Genomic DNA, 19,169 nt, shown 5'->3' on the forward strand with positions numbered 1-19,169 from the left:
TCTACCCATACAACAGAGAGAACATCGTGATCGACACTCCTGCCACCGGCGCCACTGATAGCCACGGCATGGAGGTCGTTTGCGGTACGGTGCTGAGAACAAGGATTTGTCCTCTCTTGTTCCATCCTCCGATGCAAAGACTCCAAACAATGTATTAGTTGGTTATGTTGATGCATGGTACCTTTCTAACCCTCACAAAGCTTGTTTTCAAACCGATTATGTGTTTACCGTTGGGAAGACGACGATATCTTGGAGATCCATTAAGCAATATCTAGTTGCTACTTCGTCAAATCAGGCGGAGATTATTGCTCTCCATGAAGTAGTTAAAGAATGTGTTTGGCTTTGATTAGTCATTTGTCAAATATGTTTTCTTTCATTTAAATTCAAGGTTAGGTTAGGGTGTCACAAAAACAGATTTTTACTAAAAGAAAAGGTAAGCAACGCACGGTTCATGATTTTGTTGCTGTAATTACCTTCATGGACTCGACTATTGAACCAAATTTACAATCACATACGTTAATCATAGCAATGAGGAGGAGACTATCACGTTCATGGACTCGATCACTTCATATATTTGAGGGTTAATCAGGCTTGACTTTGTCGAAGAAAGCAGATTGTATATGTGGGCATTATGTGAACTATTTATGTATATGATCACTAGTTAAAATGGTGGGGTACTTGACTTTGTTGCTCATCGTCTTCATCCTGTGAAGGTCTTGAGAGCAGAAGAGGCTCCAAGCTGTGGGAACATGGTGCTGTTTCAGCTGCGAGATTATGAAAATTAGAGGTGAAGCTGCTCATGTTGATTAGGTTAGTGGAAGCCGATGAGTTGTTGGAGTAGGCCGGCTGCAACAGTTCCATATTTTGCTGTTGTTCGTGATGCTGCTGCTGTGAGCTTTGAATGGCATTTGCAAATGCAAATCTACTGTTTATCAGCTGAGTTTGCACCATCGCAAGCTCGGTTTGTAAAGATGCAACCTGAAAATTAAGTAGCGTGAGTAATCTTATCGAGCAGGTCAACTTATCTAATAATGTTCTTTGTTAACCTGCTGCTGTAACGCAAGTATGGTGGATACACAACCATAAACCGGATCGGAGAGCCGAGCCTGAGCCTCGTAGGATATTGTGACGACAGCATCATGCCTGCGGTTCAAAGGTATGTGCAGCAGAAGCTTTGAGACATTACTTGCGCCAAACACCTTGTGCACTGCAGCGAATCGCGCGGCTCCCTGGTCTGATCCAAAATGCGGAGCAAAGATGCAACCACCAATACACTTCCTTCTTAAAAACTTGCATGCTCCACACGGGGCTGAAGCCGCAGTACTGCTGGATTTGTGATGATACTGATCTACCTCTGTTCGCTGCTGCTTTCCATTGCCGGCGGACGTGACCTTTCGACGGCAGCTTTCAGAAGTGCCACGATGATTCCTTTGTCGTTGGTCAGCCATTCGCAGGCTAGCTATAGCTTGCTAGAATGTCTAGCAGCTGTGGAGCCTTGCTGTTACTCAATGTAGAGGGTGGATTATGTATGTCTTACAGTCTATATATGCTGCCGGTGGTTGCTAGCTGTCTGGTAGTCACTGCTTAGCCCCTTATATAAAGGCTACATATATAACAGCAGCATTTTACTGGAGGGAAAGAAGCGCACACTATTCTCGTGAAACCGTTGGCAACGCAGAGAGGAAGAGACGTTATGGTTGGTGAAGTTGGTTTAGGGCTGACAAGGAATATTTTTTAGAACAATTAATTATTGTACTAATTGGTGTTAGTTTGGAGCATGTATATATATATATATATATAGTTCCTATCCAGAGTGAAGTTCCAATTTTGACACACTTTTCGGTCAAATTTTTTCACTATAAGCGATTCAATATTTAAGTATGTTATTCAAGATCATCTCTACAAAGTTTAATCCAATTTGACAATGGTTTGAGTTTTCAAAATTGATATTTACACGAACGGTTCATGTTGAACAGTTTTAATTCATTCATTGATTTAATCTAATTTCAATACATTAGCGATGTCCGAATTAGATGAAATTTTGTATAGATGATCTTGAATAGCATACCTAAATATTGAATCGCTTATGGTAAAAAAATTTGACCGAAAAGTGTGTCAAAATTGGAACTTCACTCTGAAATTTCAGAATAAAGCTTCACTTTGGATAAGAACTATATATATATATATATATATATAATGAGTCTGGTTTGGGTGGAATTTGCACAAGGTTGGTTGGGTTCTGTTATGTTTTGTTGATGGAAAGGGCACAAGATTTGTATTGCCCGTGGCGTGTGGGACTCAAAGTGCATGGCCTGGCAATGGCTCACACTGTCAATCACACTGCTTGAGTGAGGAAGATGAAGCCATCTCTTTGGGGAATGTAGGTAACTGCCCCTTCTGCTGTTCAGTAATTATGTTCTAGTTTCTTCTTTTCCTTTTTCCCCTCTACATTGTATGGAGAAGTTCAGTAGCCAAATGGTACCAGATTGATAATTTTAATCATCATGCGTATATGTTTATCTGTTCCACAAGGAATCAAAAACTTAGGGAGAAATATATATGATACTCAGGATTATGGAACCCCGGTAACTTTCAATATGCTAAAAGGTGAGGCGTGGAGGTTGTGAAGGTGAAATTGGAGAGCCATCACTACTCGGGCATTCTCCCTGCTGCCATGCATCCTGAACTTGTGCGGCATACTGCAAGTTCCACAGAATATCATCAAAAGAAGGTCTATCTGCTGGCTCGTTATGCAGACACCTGAAACAAATTTCCATCATCGTCATCAATGATTGAGCCAAGCATGTCTGCTTAACTCGTGGATCAACCATACTTCTACGAGCTGCATCATCAGCTGCAATAACCACTTGTAGCTGCATGCGGTCAAAAATGAGTAGGCAGCAGTTAATTTTGTTTCAAATATATACACCACACGACCCTGTTTTGGGGTTCCAAATTATGGTTAGATTACTCACCCAGGCATGTAGAATTGAGATTTGGTTTATTTTTATGATAACAGCTTACGGAAGTTCATCACCGCACAGACTTTCAGGTATAAGTATCTACTTTTTGTTTTCCAAATGGGGAAATGGAGATTCTGCAGAAACTACAAGAAAGAGTGAAGATGTCTTTTACCTGATCTTTCAAAACTCCGACTTGAGTCCTTGATTTGACTGGTCTCCCCTTTATCATTTCCAGCACTATTACTCCAAAATCATGAACATCAGTTGCACCATGTTTCATCCTAATAAGATACAAACTATTTTGATTAAAATACTACATATAGCCACATACGTGTTAGCAAATTATTTAATATATAGTCCTTATCGAACAGTGACGAGATGTTGGTCAAGAGCTCTCTATCTATTAAAGTAGTTATGTATGTAACTTAAGCCATTAAAAAATTTCTATTGCAGACCTTGCACGACCATGGGAACTTGTGGATGCACCTGAAGAAACTCCTTGACCAACCTACAAAGATGAAGAGAACTGAAATCCAACTCCAACGATTTTAAATATTAAACTGACAATCCAATGCAGTGCAACTTTCTACTTACCTGCTCAATAGTTTCTTCTAGGAGCGGAAGGTTATAACTGCTAATCTTTGCAACAAGATTCTGATCCAGTAAAACATCTGTTATTTTAAGGTTATTTGAATATAGACCAGGGATGATCCCTGTCTGCAAAAACTGAATGCCGTTTGCTATGCCTATTGCAGCTAAGATACGTTGAGTCCAAGTAAGTGAACGTCTGGGATGTCCCTCTACATAATAAAATGTGTTAAAAAAATAGATAAGTTCAACAACAAAATGTATGAAACAGATACGAAAAGTTCAGGATGGATGAGACAAGTGGTGTTTGGTGTCCCCTGCTGTGTAGTCTCACGAAGAACATAAAAAGAATTAAATATGTTAATTATATGTTATCTGGGGAGACATTAAAGTTTGCCAATTTCCTATTCAAATAAGTTACCTCCACAAACAAAAAGTATTCCCTGGAGGACATATGAAAGGAGTTTACTTCAGGAAAAGAAAAGGAAAGGAAATACAAAATTAATGAGGCAATTATACTGGTAATTTTCTATTAATTATCCTGAAAATAAATTAAGGAGTTCATCAATTACCAGAGATCCAGCTTCTTAGTGTGCCATTTGGTACATATTCGAAAACAAGAAATATTCTGCTGACACTAGAATCATCCAGGTAACACTCATAGCAGTGTCCAAGAGCACTGACCAAATGACGATGCCTTAGTTTCAAAATGTGCTCTATATGGTGCATGAAGTTTTGAGTACTGTGAGTTGTTTTCAGTTTTAAGCATCTGATGGCTACAAAAGAGCCATCCTTTAACTGGCCTCTGTACATCTGTGATAATCAGAAGAACAAATAAAGGAGTTATATTCTAATGAGGCTATTATTGACAAACCAAAAGATAGTTCTGGTAGTCCAACTACAAAGAATGAATGCTTTCCATATACACTAATGACTCCATATGAATTACAGTTTTACATAAACCTAGGCGATTAAAAGCTATAAAAAATAAAAAATTTAACAAAATTTTCTTTGCATTAGAGGGAAACAGATAAAACTACTTGATATTTCTGATCAAAATCAGTAAACCATTATAGATATGAAAATATGCAACTGAATAATTTTAACAATAAGAAAAGGAGCACATGCAACAGGATGGTCATTTATTTAAGCTGTAAAGAATTATATATGGTTACCAGAGTTGACCGTGGTTGTATCAAAGTTATAGAAATTTATAAGGAGAGTTTTCTGTAAAGTTCTAAATAATGATCGAGCAAAGTAGCATTCAACAACATAAAATACTCATCAGTCATATACTGCTCCATTACAAAGGTTAGATTCATGATATATACCTGCCCATGCGAGCCTTCACCCATAAATGTTGATGTATCAAAATTGTTTGTTGCTTCCTCAAGTTCATCTAATGAAAATGTTCGATAACTTGGTAGGCCAAGCGCTCCCAGCTTCATTGTTTGCGATATATATCCTTCAGGTGAAGCAAAGTAATTTTCAATATGAGTATTCGGTCTCACTCATATCATTAAATTTGCATTTTGATTATTAGTCTGTTTTCATCTCCAATCTGCAGCCACAACTATCTACGCTAAAGAGATCTGTTTACTGGGAAAAGAAGCACTTTGAAACTAATACACATCTGAAACTAATTGCAGTTTGCTTACTTATGGACCCATGTGTCTCTATGTGTGTGTGTGTGTGTGAGAGAGAGAGAGAGAGAGAGAGAGAGAGATTACTTGCATCAGATAGTAACTTTGAGGTATATCCACTTGATGCATTTTCTGTTATTGATCTTGTTGGAGACTTCTTCATTACTTTGTTGGTATTCATTCTTCTATGTGCAACAAAAATTAGGCTGACAAGTACAACTCCTCCAAAAATCCCACCAACTATACCTAATGCAAGAATTGATTTAGAAGCTCTTTTTTGCTTGCTTCTCTCTGGGATGATTCCAACCGCTAATGCTTCATTGCGGCAATATGGAAGTGGATGTTGACTCTGATTTCCAACTGATAAACAATTCCTAGCATACAAGACAACATTGTCCTTAGAATCCGACAGAAGACATGTAGGTAAGCTTCCAGCCAGCAGATTTGAGGACAAATCAACAGATTGAAGCTCAGCATTGCAAGACAAATTTTCAAAAAGCATTCCTGTGAGTTTGTTTTGTGAAACATTAAGATAGGTTATGGAAGGTAGAGATAGCAATGTTGGTGGAAATGGCCCGACAAACATATTGCAAGAAATATCAAGCCGTTCTAACTGATAATAGGAGCTCACTTCAGCAGGTATGCCAGACCTAAATTTGTTCTTACTGAGTACAAGGGTCACCAACTTCTTGCCAAGTTTAGGAAACTGAGGACCAAAAGCATTATCATCCAATTCAAGAACTTGAAGATTTGTCAAACCACTAAGATCAGGAACTTCCCCAAACAAGTGGTTATGAGAAAGCCCAAGAACTCGAAGACTTTCCAAACCACTCAATGTGTTGGGCAAAGATGCATTCAACAAATTCTTCTTTGCACTAAAAACAGCCAGAAGAGGGAATGAACTCATCCAATCTTGAAGTGGTCCAGAAAACATGTTATCATCAAGAACAATTGTTTGCAGGTTTGACAGTGATGAAAGCTCTTGAGGGATGACACCATAAAGGAAATTTGAAGTAACATTAAGTATTTCCAATGCTGATAATTTTGAGATTTTACCAGGCAAAGGTCCCCATAAACCAAGAGAGACCAATGTGAGGACCTTCAAGCTAGGAAGTCTGACAAGAGTCGTGACAAACAGGTTCATTGAGAAGTTTTTTGGCAAGAGAGGAGCATTTTTTTCACCAATTATATGCAGCTGGGTTATTTTTCCTTCATAGCATATGATTGTGAAAGACAAACTTGGTTCAATGTTGCAAAAATTTGAATATTTATATGATCTACTGAAAACAGCAGGAAGGTTTAAAAGTCGCTGAATTCTGAGAAGGGTGACAGCTTCGGAGGATGAATTGCCTTTGGCATGACTGACTGAAAATAGAATGACAAAAAGAATCAAATGCATCAAAAGGGGTGATACTCTTGCCATGGCACTACAAGAAGAATCAAATGGAGGTTTGGACGAGCTGCAGGGATATTCTCAATGAGAGACTATGCTCTGCATTACTGATCCCAATCACTACAGCTCTGCTTGATGTAGCATAACAGACCCCTGCAATCATATCAACATCATATAAAAGCATTTTTAATACGTCTGAAGATTGAGATTCAAACATTGTAAAAATAAATCCTTACAATCATGTATATTAGCATCATACTTAAAGATTTTATATGTGTATGCAGTTCTATAGTCATATATTAGGATTAAAGTCAGCATTGGAACAGATCAGTGAGACAAAAGTTAGTGCCAAATGTAACTTGACATTATCAACAACTTGAGGTTGACATATTTCTATCAAGATTTGTACAAGAAGTAATGAAAGCAATTTATACTTAATTTTCGCGTTGCGAGTGGCTCCTATTATATCCCAACTGGATATAGCTAGTAAGGATTCATGAAGGTTTACCTCAACAAATTGGCCAATTACACCTCCAGAAGCACACGAAAGCCTCTCGGCTAAATTAACGATTTTGATTTCCAAATGAAGTCGGTACTTGCTGACCACCTGCAGCAAATTCCTACAATCTCTGAACTGAAAGAAAAGAAAAACTCTAAATTAATCTCCAGAGAAAAAGAAAGAAATATTAACTGCTTTAGTAACACCAGAAAATATTTCGAACCACTCATTCAAAAGACAACCTCTTTCAGTTATCCCCTCGACATGTTCCTAGCAGACAAATGTAAACTGAGTTTCTTCTCCAGAAGTCATTTTCTGTTTGCATCACAGATTCACAGTCACAACAAGACAATCTACATCCAGCGACAAACAAAGTTCAAACAAACACTCCCACATTCGTGTTCTTTTTCTTTCGAAAATAAACCCCCCACAAAGCCATCATTCTTCTCTCTTTATTTTCAGATATGCTTTATGAAAGGGAAGCCATAGTTGGACTGGAACTAAAAGCAAAAGACTGAAAAGAGAAAAGAGAGAGATTCTAACAGGGAAGAAGGGTGGCTTTTTGGGTTTCTCTGTGTGAGAAAGCTATAATGCTCTGATTGTGGAGTGCACTAGGAAGTAGGAACTGCATTGGATTCAAATGATTGGAACCCACATACAGTAATACATATAGATATAGAGATATAAAATAAATATCGGAAATATGCTAGAATAAAAGGTAGGCAGGCACTAGCTGTAATGTAAGCTTTCGCTTTCTTCTGGGTCTCGCGAGCTTTGGCTTTCCATGGTCTCTTGTCACATTGTGATGTCGTCTGGCCCACTGTTTACATGATCTTCGACTGCTTTTGCCGCCTCTTTCCTCTCTCTCTCCTCCATTGTAATTTGGCCGGAAAACAAACTTAACCGGAAGGGAAATCTAATGTTTTCCATGAGCAAGTAAGAGCAAATACTGTATGACTGAAGATCAGCTGTCCCCATGGTCCAAGTTCCCGAGGAATTTTTCGATGTTAAGGTAGCAGCATCACATCGGAATACCTAATGGTCTTCCCTCCCAATTTTACTTTCACGTGGAATTTAATTAAAAAATTTAGGACAGATTATAAATACCAAGTGTCGAACTTAAATTATATAATGAATAAAATATTTGTGACACCTTATATTTTATGTATATCAAATTTAATTTGTATTTATTCAATTCTTATTTTTTTAACAGCTTTGTCAATTTTGTTAGTTGACCGTCAAAAAAATCCGTTAAGCCGTTAAAATGTCTAGAACACCCCAAATTCAAATCAGATTTTTTTCTTTCTTTTCTTCTGCCTTTTTTATTTTCTCTTTTGATTTTTCTTTTTATTTTTCTTGTTTTTAAATTTAATTCACCATATGTGCTATCAAATATATATAATTGTAATCAACACAAATTATCAAATATATTTATTTATTTATTTATATAAATATAATATGACAGTGCTATCAACATAAAATGTCAAATTTCTCATTAGTTCATCATAAAAAATCCTCTTAGTATTAACCTAGAGAGAAATAGTATTAATAAAAGTGTTAAAGAAAAATATTTATAAAAAAAAAGAAAGAAAGAAATTTTTTTTTTGTGCTTATGGGGTTAAAGTATAAGGTGACAAATAAGAGTTAAAAGTATAAGGTGTCATAAGTATTTAATCATACAATTATATATATTTGATAGCACATATGATGAATTAAATTTAAAAATATGAAAAATAAAAAGAAAAATCAAAAGAGATTATAAAAAAGGCAGAAGAAAAAGAAAGGAAAAAATCTGATTTGAATTGAGGGTATTCTAGATATTTTAACGGCTTAACGGAATTTTTTGACGGTCAACTAACGGAATGGACAAAACTGTTAAAAATAATAGTTGAAGGATATACATATTAAATTTGAAAGTAGAAAGACAAAACTATTTTTACACCTAAAGTATAAGGTGTTACAAGTATTTAATCCTTATATAATTGTTAATCAAATTTTCCTAATTATAAGATGATCATCTAATTTAAGGGTATGTTTACTAATATGTAATGGGATTGGCAAGGAATAAGATAGAGAAGGAATGTGAGATGAGTCATTCCCAATTTCACATCCTTGTATTTACTTGTAATCCGGTATCATAATCAATAATAGGATTGATTCTATTTTATGTGTTTACTAACATGTATGAATCAGAATCCAAAATAAGAATCATATATAATTATAGGGGCATTTCTGGATTATCAATAATTGATGAGGATAATTTTGAAATAAAAAATTAATTCTCTCTTAAAGACGAAGGTTGGTAAACATCAATTTTATGGGGGAATGTGAGTCACTCCTTATAGAGTCATTCTCTTTCCTAATTAGTAAATATGTCCTAAATAAAAATTAAATAATGGTCAACAAGGTTTAAATAAAATTAGAAAACAGTTTTTTTTTTCACTTGTTTTGCTCTTTCTCACACTCATCTTCTTCATCTTTTTTCTACTTTTTCTAACTTCGGCCAAAACTTTGTTATCGGGCGACTGATTTGAGTATGGTTGGTATTGTTGGAAAGATCTCTCGCTCTTTCATTTACTACCATACTCACTCTGAACCGATTACCGTACAACGCAGTGTGAAATACACAATTGACATTGGCAGGGAAGATGTTGGAGGCAACTTAGGGTTTTTCTCCAATATTGGCTCTAAGTTGAAGATTTTGATGGCTCTTCAGTAGCTGGCGGTGGTGTGGCGTGGCCAAGGTTGATATTGGCAGTTTGCAGCAGTGGCCTAGGATATTGATTCGCTAATATGATTTGAGGAGTTATTTGTTTTCTCTTTGTATTGATACGCGTCTGCAATCCTTGGGTGTAAAGCACGTATTATACGGATCCGATTCATCAAAAACTCGTTTGTTAGTACTTTATGATTCGATTAACATTGTTGTCTGCTCTAGTACTATAATATATTTGGATGGTCTTCTTTCTAGCCAATTTACGAAATAAAGAGCAAACGAGGGCACTTCGAAGTGCTTTTCTCTCCCCAAAAAAAAAGGGTAAAGAAGTGCTAATCCATATATCTGACACCGAGTACGTAATGCTAAATTATATCACATTAAGAAAAATTAAAAAGAACTAGGAGCAGCCTCCTACAATCTACCATAACCAACAACAACATGTGGTTTTCTGAAGCCTTTCTTTTGTTAGGCTTCCTTGTTTCCAAGGTCTTTTCGTTCGACCAAGCAACTATATAGACTCAATTATCCCGGGACCCAAGTACTCGATTCCATCCATTTCTGAGTTATCAGGCACCTCAATCTCTTCCAACCAACCATAATCGCCTTCCTCTTCAACTACTGTTGTATCTGCATTCAAACATGGACAGATCAGTTCCTTGTTAATTGTAGACTCGAACATGATTGCTTCATAATAATACCAACTTCCAAATAGGATAGTTGTCATGATGATCAACGTCAATAAGATGGTCAAGAAATTAAAAGTTCTTTTAATAAATTGACTAGTTAATTACTTGAATAAGCATCATAGGGATGTTCTTTGTAATATGAGCAGTCCCGGCCATCTTCTTTGGAATAGGGAGGTCCAAACACATCAAGCACTGCACAAGGAGTTATGGCAGTGAAGGCGTGGATGTTGCCACCAGTTGTTGGATATAGTACTGATGTATTGCAAGGGGCAGTGTATATGCTATCTGCTTTCAACTTTGCTAATCTCACTGCAAATCAATAAACCATCAACAAATTTAAGTGAGGATAATGTTAATAGTACTTGATTCATCTATCAACAAATTCCACACACAAGCCTAGAGGGTTTAAAAAATTAAGAGAGGCTAACATTGAGAAACATCTGAATTCTTGATGGGGTCAACCAAATCATATGATTTGATGTGCATCTTGCCCAGTAGAAGCTTACTGAAAACAGTCATTCCCGGATGGTTATGCAGGGGGATAACACCAGTAGCTGGAATAAAGAAACAGCACAGCTGCATGCACATACAACAAATATTAACTATTAAGAGAAGCAATTTAAACTCAAACCATATATGAGGCTCATGGCGAACAAAATAAGTGGGATTTAAAAGCGCAGTGCAAAGAAGCAAGCAGTGGTATTTACCGAAAAGTTACTGCACTTGTATATTGTCGTATATGTTACCCTTAGATTCCCTTTGACCTTAGTTTCAGGCTTAAAGAACGGCAAATTGCTGCTTAGCCCAACATCTTCTGGCTTAATTTTATCTACACAAAGATTATGAAACCGAGTGAGTTACTAACTAGCCAATCTATTGTATACCATCAAAAACCAGTTTGAGAGCTACAATCGATGGTGGTCATTTGTAAAAGATTAATGTCTCTGTCATGTAATATACACATGATAAAGATACTGATTCTCATATCTCACTGCTTGCTAGCATTTTCTAAACCACCAAAGTATGCATGGCTTACACAGAAGAGGAAATTTTTTTTCTTCTGGCTGACATCAAAATACTATAACCCATCTTCACCACATTTATAACATAGTTACTAAAACAACTCAGACATTTTTTGTTTTAGTTTTTATACGCTCAGACATATTCTTTACAACAAGCAAATCAAAACCAGCTAGGTCCAAACTCGACACAAACTAATTTCTGATGCAACGGGACCGATCAATGCCTAATATAGTCAAAATGGACAAATGAGGCTAAGACCAATATTTGAATTACAAAAAGAAGCAAATTCAGGAAAATATCGAATAATTCATTGTTTTAGAAACGTAGTTAGTTCTTTGCTCTCATTTTTTCAAGGCACTCATGAATGAGCTCCGAGCTTCTAATGGAGTTGTCACAGGACAACCTAGCTTGACCTTGTACGGTCGTACCACCGTATCAATGGATTTATTTTCAATTATTGCCAAAAAAAGAAGCAACATTTATCCTAGCACCATTTGTAAAAGAAGTGATTCAATTCGCAACTTAGAGCGTCATTATAAACTGAGTCCAAACAAAAGAATCATTCTTCTGCGTTAATTCTCATGGCAAAAGCATATGTGCTGATCTATATATAGCAAAGCTATTGAATATACACAATTCGAGTTTGGACCAAAATAGAACAGATGAAGGCATAAAAATCAAATCAATCATAGTAACTTACCTAGAATGCTGCACAGTTCCTGCACATGGTGAGGATAAGGAATAGTTCCAATGCCCTTGAACACGTCTCTACACGAAACAAAGAGCCGCTGCAGGGCAGAATCAAAAGAAGAATGCTTAACCTTCCTGTTCTTGCTGCAATTCTTTCTTTTCCTTATGACCTTACTCTTCATATAACCAACATGATGATGATGATGCCCAGCAACATTAACCTTATTGTGATGATGATCCCTAGCCTGCTCTACCAACCCACCACCCTCCATTAAGATATCAATTGATGCCTCGATCTCCAACTTTCAACACCATACAAAACAAACTGATCGATAGGTATGGTACGTAACTAGCTTCTTCCTTTCTGGGCTGTCAAATTGATCTGGGTGTCTGCTCAAATGCGGAAGGGAATGAGATGTGTCGGAAGACGTATAAACCGAATGGGAATATACCAGGAACTGTAGAAATGAGAGAGTTACAGGTGCTATACTATTTCTGGGTATGGCAGGAGGAACCGGGGTGGGAGATTTAAATATAAATAGCCAAATGAGGGAAGTCGGGGTGGAGAGCAGAACCAAAACCAGGGGCGACATTGTTGAATTATAAGTTCGGATGCAGTTTCGGGAAAAACTAAGGAAAATGAGGTGAAGTGGTGCCCCCAGAGGCCATAGATTGAGTTGAAACTGGCGGTTGCCCGACCCCTGGTTTTGGGAATCCCAACTTTTGAAGGCCGCCTAACTCACCAAATGACAAAATGCAGTAGTCCCAGTAGCCCATTATATTTACAAATCCACACAAGCGAGAAAAAACAACAACAAAAAAGAACAAAAGAGACTGTATAAACAACATGAAACAGAGCATTGTCATTATCTATTAGCCCCATGCTGAAACCAGATTTGCGTGGGCTTTGTCCTTAAAGCCAGGCCAAGCCCGCTTACATTTGGTCACCTTTGTTCTCTCTCTGTCATATCTCGTTATCCGATCAAATCTAGTAGAGTTTACCTCCCCCGTTACGATTACGATTACGATTACGATTACGATTATTGTCTAAAAAATCACACACAGTTTTAAAGATGAAGAAATTATTTTAAAGGGTCGTTTCAAGATCAAAATGTTAAAAAAAGATCCTAGTTTATCACTTGATAAAAATGTCCCTTATTAAAGAGTGTCAATGATAAAATGATACATTCTTTTGACAAAATGATAAAATGGGGCAATTTTCAGTTTTAATATGACATTTATACTCCTTATGCCATTTTTTAACCTAATTTTCACTCGTAACATGATTTTTACTCCTACCAAACTGATTCATTTCTCTTTTTTGAACCTCTCTCTCTCTCTGGACCAAATCACTATCTGAGCCACCGAACTCGCCAATGAGATCTCCTCCGACCTTTCTCATCTCTCATCCTCACTTAAAACACCACCGACACCTTTCTCGCGATCTACGGCTTCAGCACCGACTCCAATGACTTTGCTCGCGATGGAACAAGAGGAGAAGGAGGAGGCTAGGCTAAAGCTTGAGTTTTTAGGAACTACAACTAAGTGGTCAAGAACGACGATGGCTCAGCATACTATATCTCCTGATACTAGATCGGAAACATGACATCAACCTTGACTCCTCCATAGTTATCCTCTCAAAATTGGTGATAATATGAGTCTTAGCTTCAGTGATCGACGCATCAAGCATCAAATTCCATCGATTCACAATCATGTTGAAGCAAGGTTGTTTATGATTTTTTTTATCTCAAATCTGATTGTTTAGTTATGAGCTTGAATATATATGATGCTTTGATTGTTGTATAATTCAATGATAGCCCCTCGGCATTGACCTTGCTTAAATGCTGTTTTTTCATGTGTTTATGAATTAATGCATATAAGGTGTTTGATAAAAGTTCTCAATGAGCTTGTGAATGTAGAAAAACCTAGCGTTTAGGAATGTTGCTAGTGTTAATGGTGTGGTAATATTACAATGAGTTATTTTTCACTTACTAAGGTACTGATGTCTACCTAGCCATTTAATTATTGACAATTTCTATTTTGATTCATGGTGTGGTAACTCCTACATTCTTCAGTTTCATATTGTGGCTTGTTTCTTTTCAAATCGAGGTATTTTGGTCAATATATTGAAGTACAGTGTTGGGTTTAATACCATACTGCTACAATTATCATTATAGTTACCTAATAGCTTAGACAACAGTACATCAGTTACTGCTCCAGTTTCATTTCCAAAATCAACAACATGGCCAATAGCTTGGTAGTTACTGCTCCAGTTACCAATACAGTTACATGTCTAGTTATATGATCAGTTACTTGAGTAGCTTAGTAGTTGCTGCTTCATTTACCAATGTAGTTACATGTCTAGTTATATATGTGGTTAGCTATATGATCAGTTACTTGAGTAGCTACATGACTAGTTACATAATCATTTACAAGACCAGTTACATGAGCTAGTGACATGATCAAACATGTGATGTTGTCGTGCAGCGGCACACTACAAATAATCTGTAACATGACCAATGACTAGTTACTTCGAAGTTACATATCACGTTACCTAAGTAGTTACATGATCAATAAACGAACAAGTCAAACGTATCACATAGAGAAATCAACATGTTTAAGCACCTATCCAATGTCGAACTTAAGATCATAATCGGTGGAAGAATAAAGAACAAACAACTAATCAACTACTTGTATCAAAATCATTTTCAACTTTGAATGATTAACATATGTAACATCAACTACTTGTCTTACTCACACATGCAATATAAGAACACACCGAAAATTAATCAAGAACATAAACTCATGGCATAAAACCTAAAATCATTGAATTAAAATTGAAAACCTTAATTCATCATGTCATTCAAAAGTTACAAATATCTCATAGACAAGAATACAAATAACTTTAACAAAACCTAAATATAAATCATCCAAGAACAAGAAAATAAAAACCCGAAAACTAAACATGAAGATCATAAAGTTACACTTTATAATTCTCCTCCCAAGGTTCCTTAATAAGGTAGCATGAAATCTTCAAGAGTATGGTATCCTATGCTCCTAAGCTTTGGACAGAAAATATGGTGAAAGGTGGTGAATTCAGATTCTATGGTTCTTGGTGAATGAAAGTGTTTAGGCAGAGCTTTGGCTATACTTTTGTGCAAGGTTGATAATATTTTTATGTAGAAATGAGGTGCTATATATAGAGGAAGAAACCCAAGGGAGGCTCGTCACAAAGTCCACAAAGTTCAAACCAAATTGGTTTAGGTTTCCTAGATTTTCTCAATTAGGCAGATCTGACATTTGTGGCTTGTTGTGGCCATAACTTTCTCTAGAAAATAGATATTGATGTGATTCCAACGACATTTGAATATAGACTTCCGTAGCTTTCCATCCATATATTATGCATTGTCTGAATCATTGTGAGCTATTTAGGGGAGTCCGTCAAAGTTGGATGACATGCACTGCCAGAATTCAGATTTCTATAAGGATTGTACATTAATTGCATATCTTCTTCCTCATTTAATGCTGATTTCTTTTGCCAAAATTTCTTCATTTGAATTAGGGAGGCATCAAGAATCTTAATTGTTGCAGTCTTGTTTGAATTTTCTTACCTCTTCTCATTAATTTGCTGCATGTCTTCTTTGACTTTCTTACCTCTTCTCATTTATTTGCTGCATGTCTTCTTTGACATTATTTGGTGCAGAAATTTAAGATGATTCTAATATAGATCTGTGCTTTTTATGTAGGAGAAACAAGGTCCCAAGTTTCCCTCAAAGCCCTTGTATCAAAAGCAAATCAATGGTTGAGATAATTCCACCAAGCTCACTGGACCTCTGAGTAATGATTCGGTCATATCTCCATCTAGGAATAAGATATTGATTTGATTCTAAATCCTACAGAAACTAGACTCACACAGCTTTCTATCCATATATGGTATATCTTCTAATTCGATCCGAGCCGTCCAGAGGAGCCCGTCAAAGTTGGACTACGAATCTTGACAGCTTTATGCTTTTTGCATGGATTGGGTTTTAAGTGCATATCTTCTTCTTTTTAATATTTCTGATTTATATGTATGAAAATATCTTCATATACACCTTGGAAATCCATCTCCAACTTGGTTTTAGAATCCAACTCTCAATAGGAAACCATTAATGACGCACGACCTCTCCTTATTCCTTGCGCAACTAGGATTCATTTCTTTCTTCAACATGGATTTGTATTTCCTAATAAGAATAAGTACGTTAGAAACAAAGAAATAGGAAATGGTGAATCCTACTTGAACAAGAAATCATATCTCAACAAGGATTTTTAACATCTAGCACGATTTCATCATCAATTCACTCATAATCGATATTAGCTCTACCTAGACACTTATTCATACAAAAGAAACTAAAACATACTAAATAAGAGGTAACAAAGAGTAAGAATAGGGCATAAATGCATTAATAACGTCACACTTTGTGCTCCTATCAGTAGTTACAAGACTAATTAGTTACTTGAATAGTTACATGAGTATTTGCTAACACGGTTAAGGTTACCCAAATAGTTACTTTATGTTAATAAAGTTACCGATATAGTTATTCATTACATGAATAGTTACCAAGATAGTTATTCATGTCAATACAGTTATCGTAACAGTTACATAGACAGTAAACTCAATAGTCAATACAGTTACCGAAATAGTTACTTAATACTAATAGTTATATGGTATTGATGGTGGTTACATGTACATTTACCAACATGCTAGAATGAGGTACAAACTCTCATGCTAATGCTGCTTCTACAATTCGCAATTGAGTTCAAAAAACTATCTTTGTCTGTAGCTCGTGATATCTATCATCATCATTGCTACTAACGTCCTTTTTTCTTCTACTGCCTAGTTTTAGGGCTATTTTATTCTGCATATATAAGAAAAAAGAGATTAATGTAACCTGATATGTACACAGACATACAAAATGCTAGGAGAACAGTTACCAAATAGTAATCACACAGTTGCAGAACACAGTTACTTAGATAGTTACCAATTGAACCTGTTGCATCTCTCAATATCGCACCTACAAGAAAGTAGTAGTTACACAGTTATCAAACAATTACTTAATAGAAACACAACTACTAACATAGTTACATAGATGGTTACCAATACAGTACTTATGCTATCATAGTTACAAGGGCTGTTACATACCAGTTATAGTATTGGTTACAAAATCATTCACAAAAGAATATGGCACCATGGTCATACATAACATCAAAGAAAACAGATTAGATACTATCATTGGATCTATGAATTTTACCGTGAATACTGTAACGCAATGAGACAAGTTTCTTCAAATAATCATGAACACATTAAACAATACCAATTGAACCAGAGGCCTTGAGCAATCAAAACAATACGTATATCCATATTCATAGATAATCAATCAAATATGAGATAAAAAAAACCATAAACAACCTTATGTGTTGGATTGAAGGAACCTGAAATCGGATGCATCGTTGGAGCAACCTCATAGTTGGCTGATCTAAATCATGATTGTGAACGCCTTGATCAATTTGTCGACGGAAGCCATGCGCTAAACCTTGAGGCCTTGATCAATTTGACGCAGTCTCTGGTTTGCCAAATAAGCGAAACAAACAAACCTTGACAATAGCTTTAATGGCGACGCTGACACCGACGAGGTGTGGTTGACTCTTCCGTCATATATGTGTGATCCTCATAGGTGACGGCATAGATGGTGGCTGGGTTCGAGAGAGAGAGAGAGAGAGAGAGAGAGAGAGAGAGAGAGAGAGAGGTTTCAATTTGAAAGAGGAGTCATCACTCAACATAACGCATGTAATGACAACAACCAATAAAGTGGCACTCTTGTAATAAATTGAACTTAAAATGGTAGAGGTTTTGCACTGACCCTTATTTATCAAAAACCCAAACTAAGAGCTCTAATGAACATTTTGGGTCTCCAAATGCCCTTAATTATCAAAACCCCTTTAAAGATGTATGCAATGTTGTTTGACATCTAGTCATTTGGTTACTCTTGATTCTAACGTTTTTATGTGTCTTATTATCTTTTTATTATTAAACTTTTACAAATGTGTTTGTGCACTTTTTTGTATTTAAATTTCTTTCAATTTGCGGTATCGCTCCATATATTCCTCAGTTTTGTTTTTATATAATTTATTGTCTTTTTATTTTATTTTTAAATGCTAACTAGCTTAAAATACGACGGGTAGATTGGGTCATGTCAACATCATGTTGAATTATTAAATAGGTTATTAAATATGTTACAACATCTCCGACAACTTATGTAAAATATTGAGTTTTTTCCACTCCAACAGCTTATTCATCTTATTCTCCAAAATATAGAAATAGATGAAAAATAAGAGTTGATTCTCTAAATTTATAGCAATCTACAAAATTATTGAGATAGTAAAAGTAATAAATTCTTACACATTATAACACATAAAAAAACAAAAATTCTCAAAATCAATACAAATTAAAAGTTGACTTTACGACATCAAAGGCATAGGGGGGCTTGGGGCCTAAGCATGCAAAAAAAAAAAAGTAATAAATGTAAAAAATTATGAAATTAGATATGAATCTATAAAAACAGTAATAAATTTTCTTTAATAATACGTATCCGCAAAATAGAGAAACTATTGGAGTTGATCTTGTGGAGATTTTGAATTTTGCTACTTATAGAAATTATCTTTAAAAAATAAAGAATTATAGAGAATTTGTTGCAGATGCCCTTATAGTAGACAAACTCAAACCTCACACCCTAAGCATATTTTATCATGTCAAAATCTAAATTACAATGACTCACCAAACTCGAGTATCCGACAAGGGTACTTCATAGAGTCTTACTTGAGTCTTTGATTCTAAGTAGAATATACCAAAAAATTGAAAATTCATGTAATTGGTAGTGATACTTAAAATGGAAATGTCATCATCCCATACGGATGTACTTGGCTCG

The 19,169-nt window shown here is 35.9% G+C and overlaps 3 protein-coding genes across 3 annotated transcripts; all 3 read right to left on the minus strand.

The window, feature by feature from the left end:
• Positions 1-657: 657 nt before the first annotated feature.
• LOC126804362 (LOB domain-containing protein 20) lies at positions 658-1,448 on the minus strand. Its single transcript, XM_050531963.1, has 2 exons — positions 1,047-1,448; positions 658-978 (listed from the first exon to the last, which is right to left on the minus strand). Exons 1-2 carry the CDS (start codon positions 1,446-1,448, stop codon positions 658-660), a joined length of 723 nt encoding a protein of 240 aa, XP_050387920.1.
• Positions 1,449-2,465: 1,017 nt separating this feature from the next.
• LOC126788422 (probable inactive leucine-rich repeat receptor-like protein kinase At3g03770) lies at positions 2,466-7,516 on the minus strand. Its single transcript, XM_050514414.1, has 9 exons — positions 7,329-7,516; positions 7,096-7,221; positions 5,282-6,740; positions 4,883-5,016; positions 4,124-4,364; positions 3,558-3,763; positions 3,419-3,471; positions 3,136-3,244; positions 2,466-2,873 (listed from the first exon to the last, which is right to left on the minus strand). The coding sequence occupies exons 3-9, from the start codon at positions 6,615-6,617 to the stop codon at positions 2,601-2,603; spliced, it is 2,352 nt and encodes a 783-aa protein (XP_050370371.1). The 5' UTR covers positions 6,618-6,740; positions 7,096-7,221; positions 7,329-7,516; the 3' UTR covers positions 2,466-2,600.
• A 2,608-nt stretch (positions 7,517-10,124) lies between these two features.
• Positions 10,125-12,886, minus strand: LOC126788802 (plant cysteine oxidase 1-like). The gene is made up of 5 exons (XM_050514817.1): positions 12,215-12,886; positions 11,199-11,320; positions 10,920-11,067; positions 10,597-10,800; positions 10,125-10,432 (listed from the first exon to the last, which is right to left on the minus strand). Exons 1-5 carry the CDS (start codon positions 12,474-12,476, stop codon positions 10,314-10,316), a joined length of 855 nt encoding a protein of 284 aa, XP_050370774.1. The 5' UTR covers positions 12,477-12,886; the 3' UTR covers positions 10,125-10,313.
• Between the last annotated feature and the right edge of the window lie 6,283 nt (positions 12,887-19,169).

This window comes from Argentina anserina, chromosome 1 (genome assembly GCF_933775445.1).
Source record: "Argentina anserina chromosome 1, drPotAnse1.1, whole genome shotgun sequence".
In the NCBI taxonomy this organism is placed as follows: domain Eukaryota; kingdom Viridiplantae; phylum Streptophyta; class Magnoliopsida; order Rosales; family Rosaceae; genus Argentina; species Argentina anserina.

Excerpts from the sequence above, each read along its gene's own strand:
- LOC126788802 (XM_050514817.1), bottom strand. The coding sequence starts at position 12,476 with ATGGAGGGTGGTGGGTTGGTAGAGCAGGCTAGGGATCATCATCACAAT. Across the intron at positions 11,068-11,198 it reads ACAAGTGCAGTAACTTTTCG|CTGTGCTGTTTCTTTATTCC; the intron begins GTAAATACCACT and ends ATGTGCATGCAG. Across the intron at positions 10,801-10,919 it reads GAATTCAGATGTTTCTCAAT|TGAGATTAGCAAAGTTGAAA; the intron begins GTTAGCCTCTCT and ends ATTGATTTGCAG.
- LOC126804362 (XM_050531963.1), bottom strand. The coding sequence starts at position 1,448 with ATGGCTGACCAACGACAAAGGAATCATCGTGGCACTTCTGAAAGCTGC. Across the intron at positions 979-1,046 it reads TACTTGCGTTACAGCAGCAG|GTTGCATCTTTACAAACCGA; the intron begins GTTAACAAAGAA and ends CTTAATTTTCAG.
- LOC126788422 (XM_050514414.1), bottom strand. The coding sequence starts at position 6,617 with ATGGCAAGAGTATCACCCCTTTTGATGCATTTGATTCTTTTTGTCATT. Across the intron at positions 5,017-5,281 it reads AAAGTTACTATCTGATGCAA|GATATATATCGCAAACAATG; the intron begins GTAATCTCTCTC and ends CTTCACCTGAAG. Across the intron at positions 3,245-3,418 it reads AGTTCCCATGGTCGTGCAAG|GATGAAACATGGTGCAACTG; the intron begins GTCTGCAATAGA and ends GTATCTTATTAG.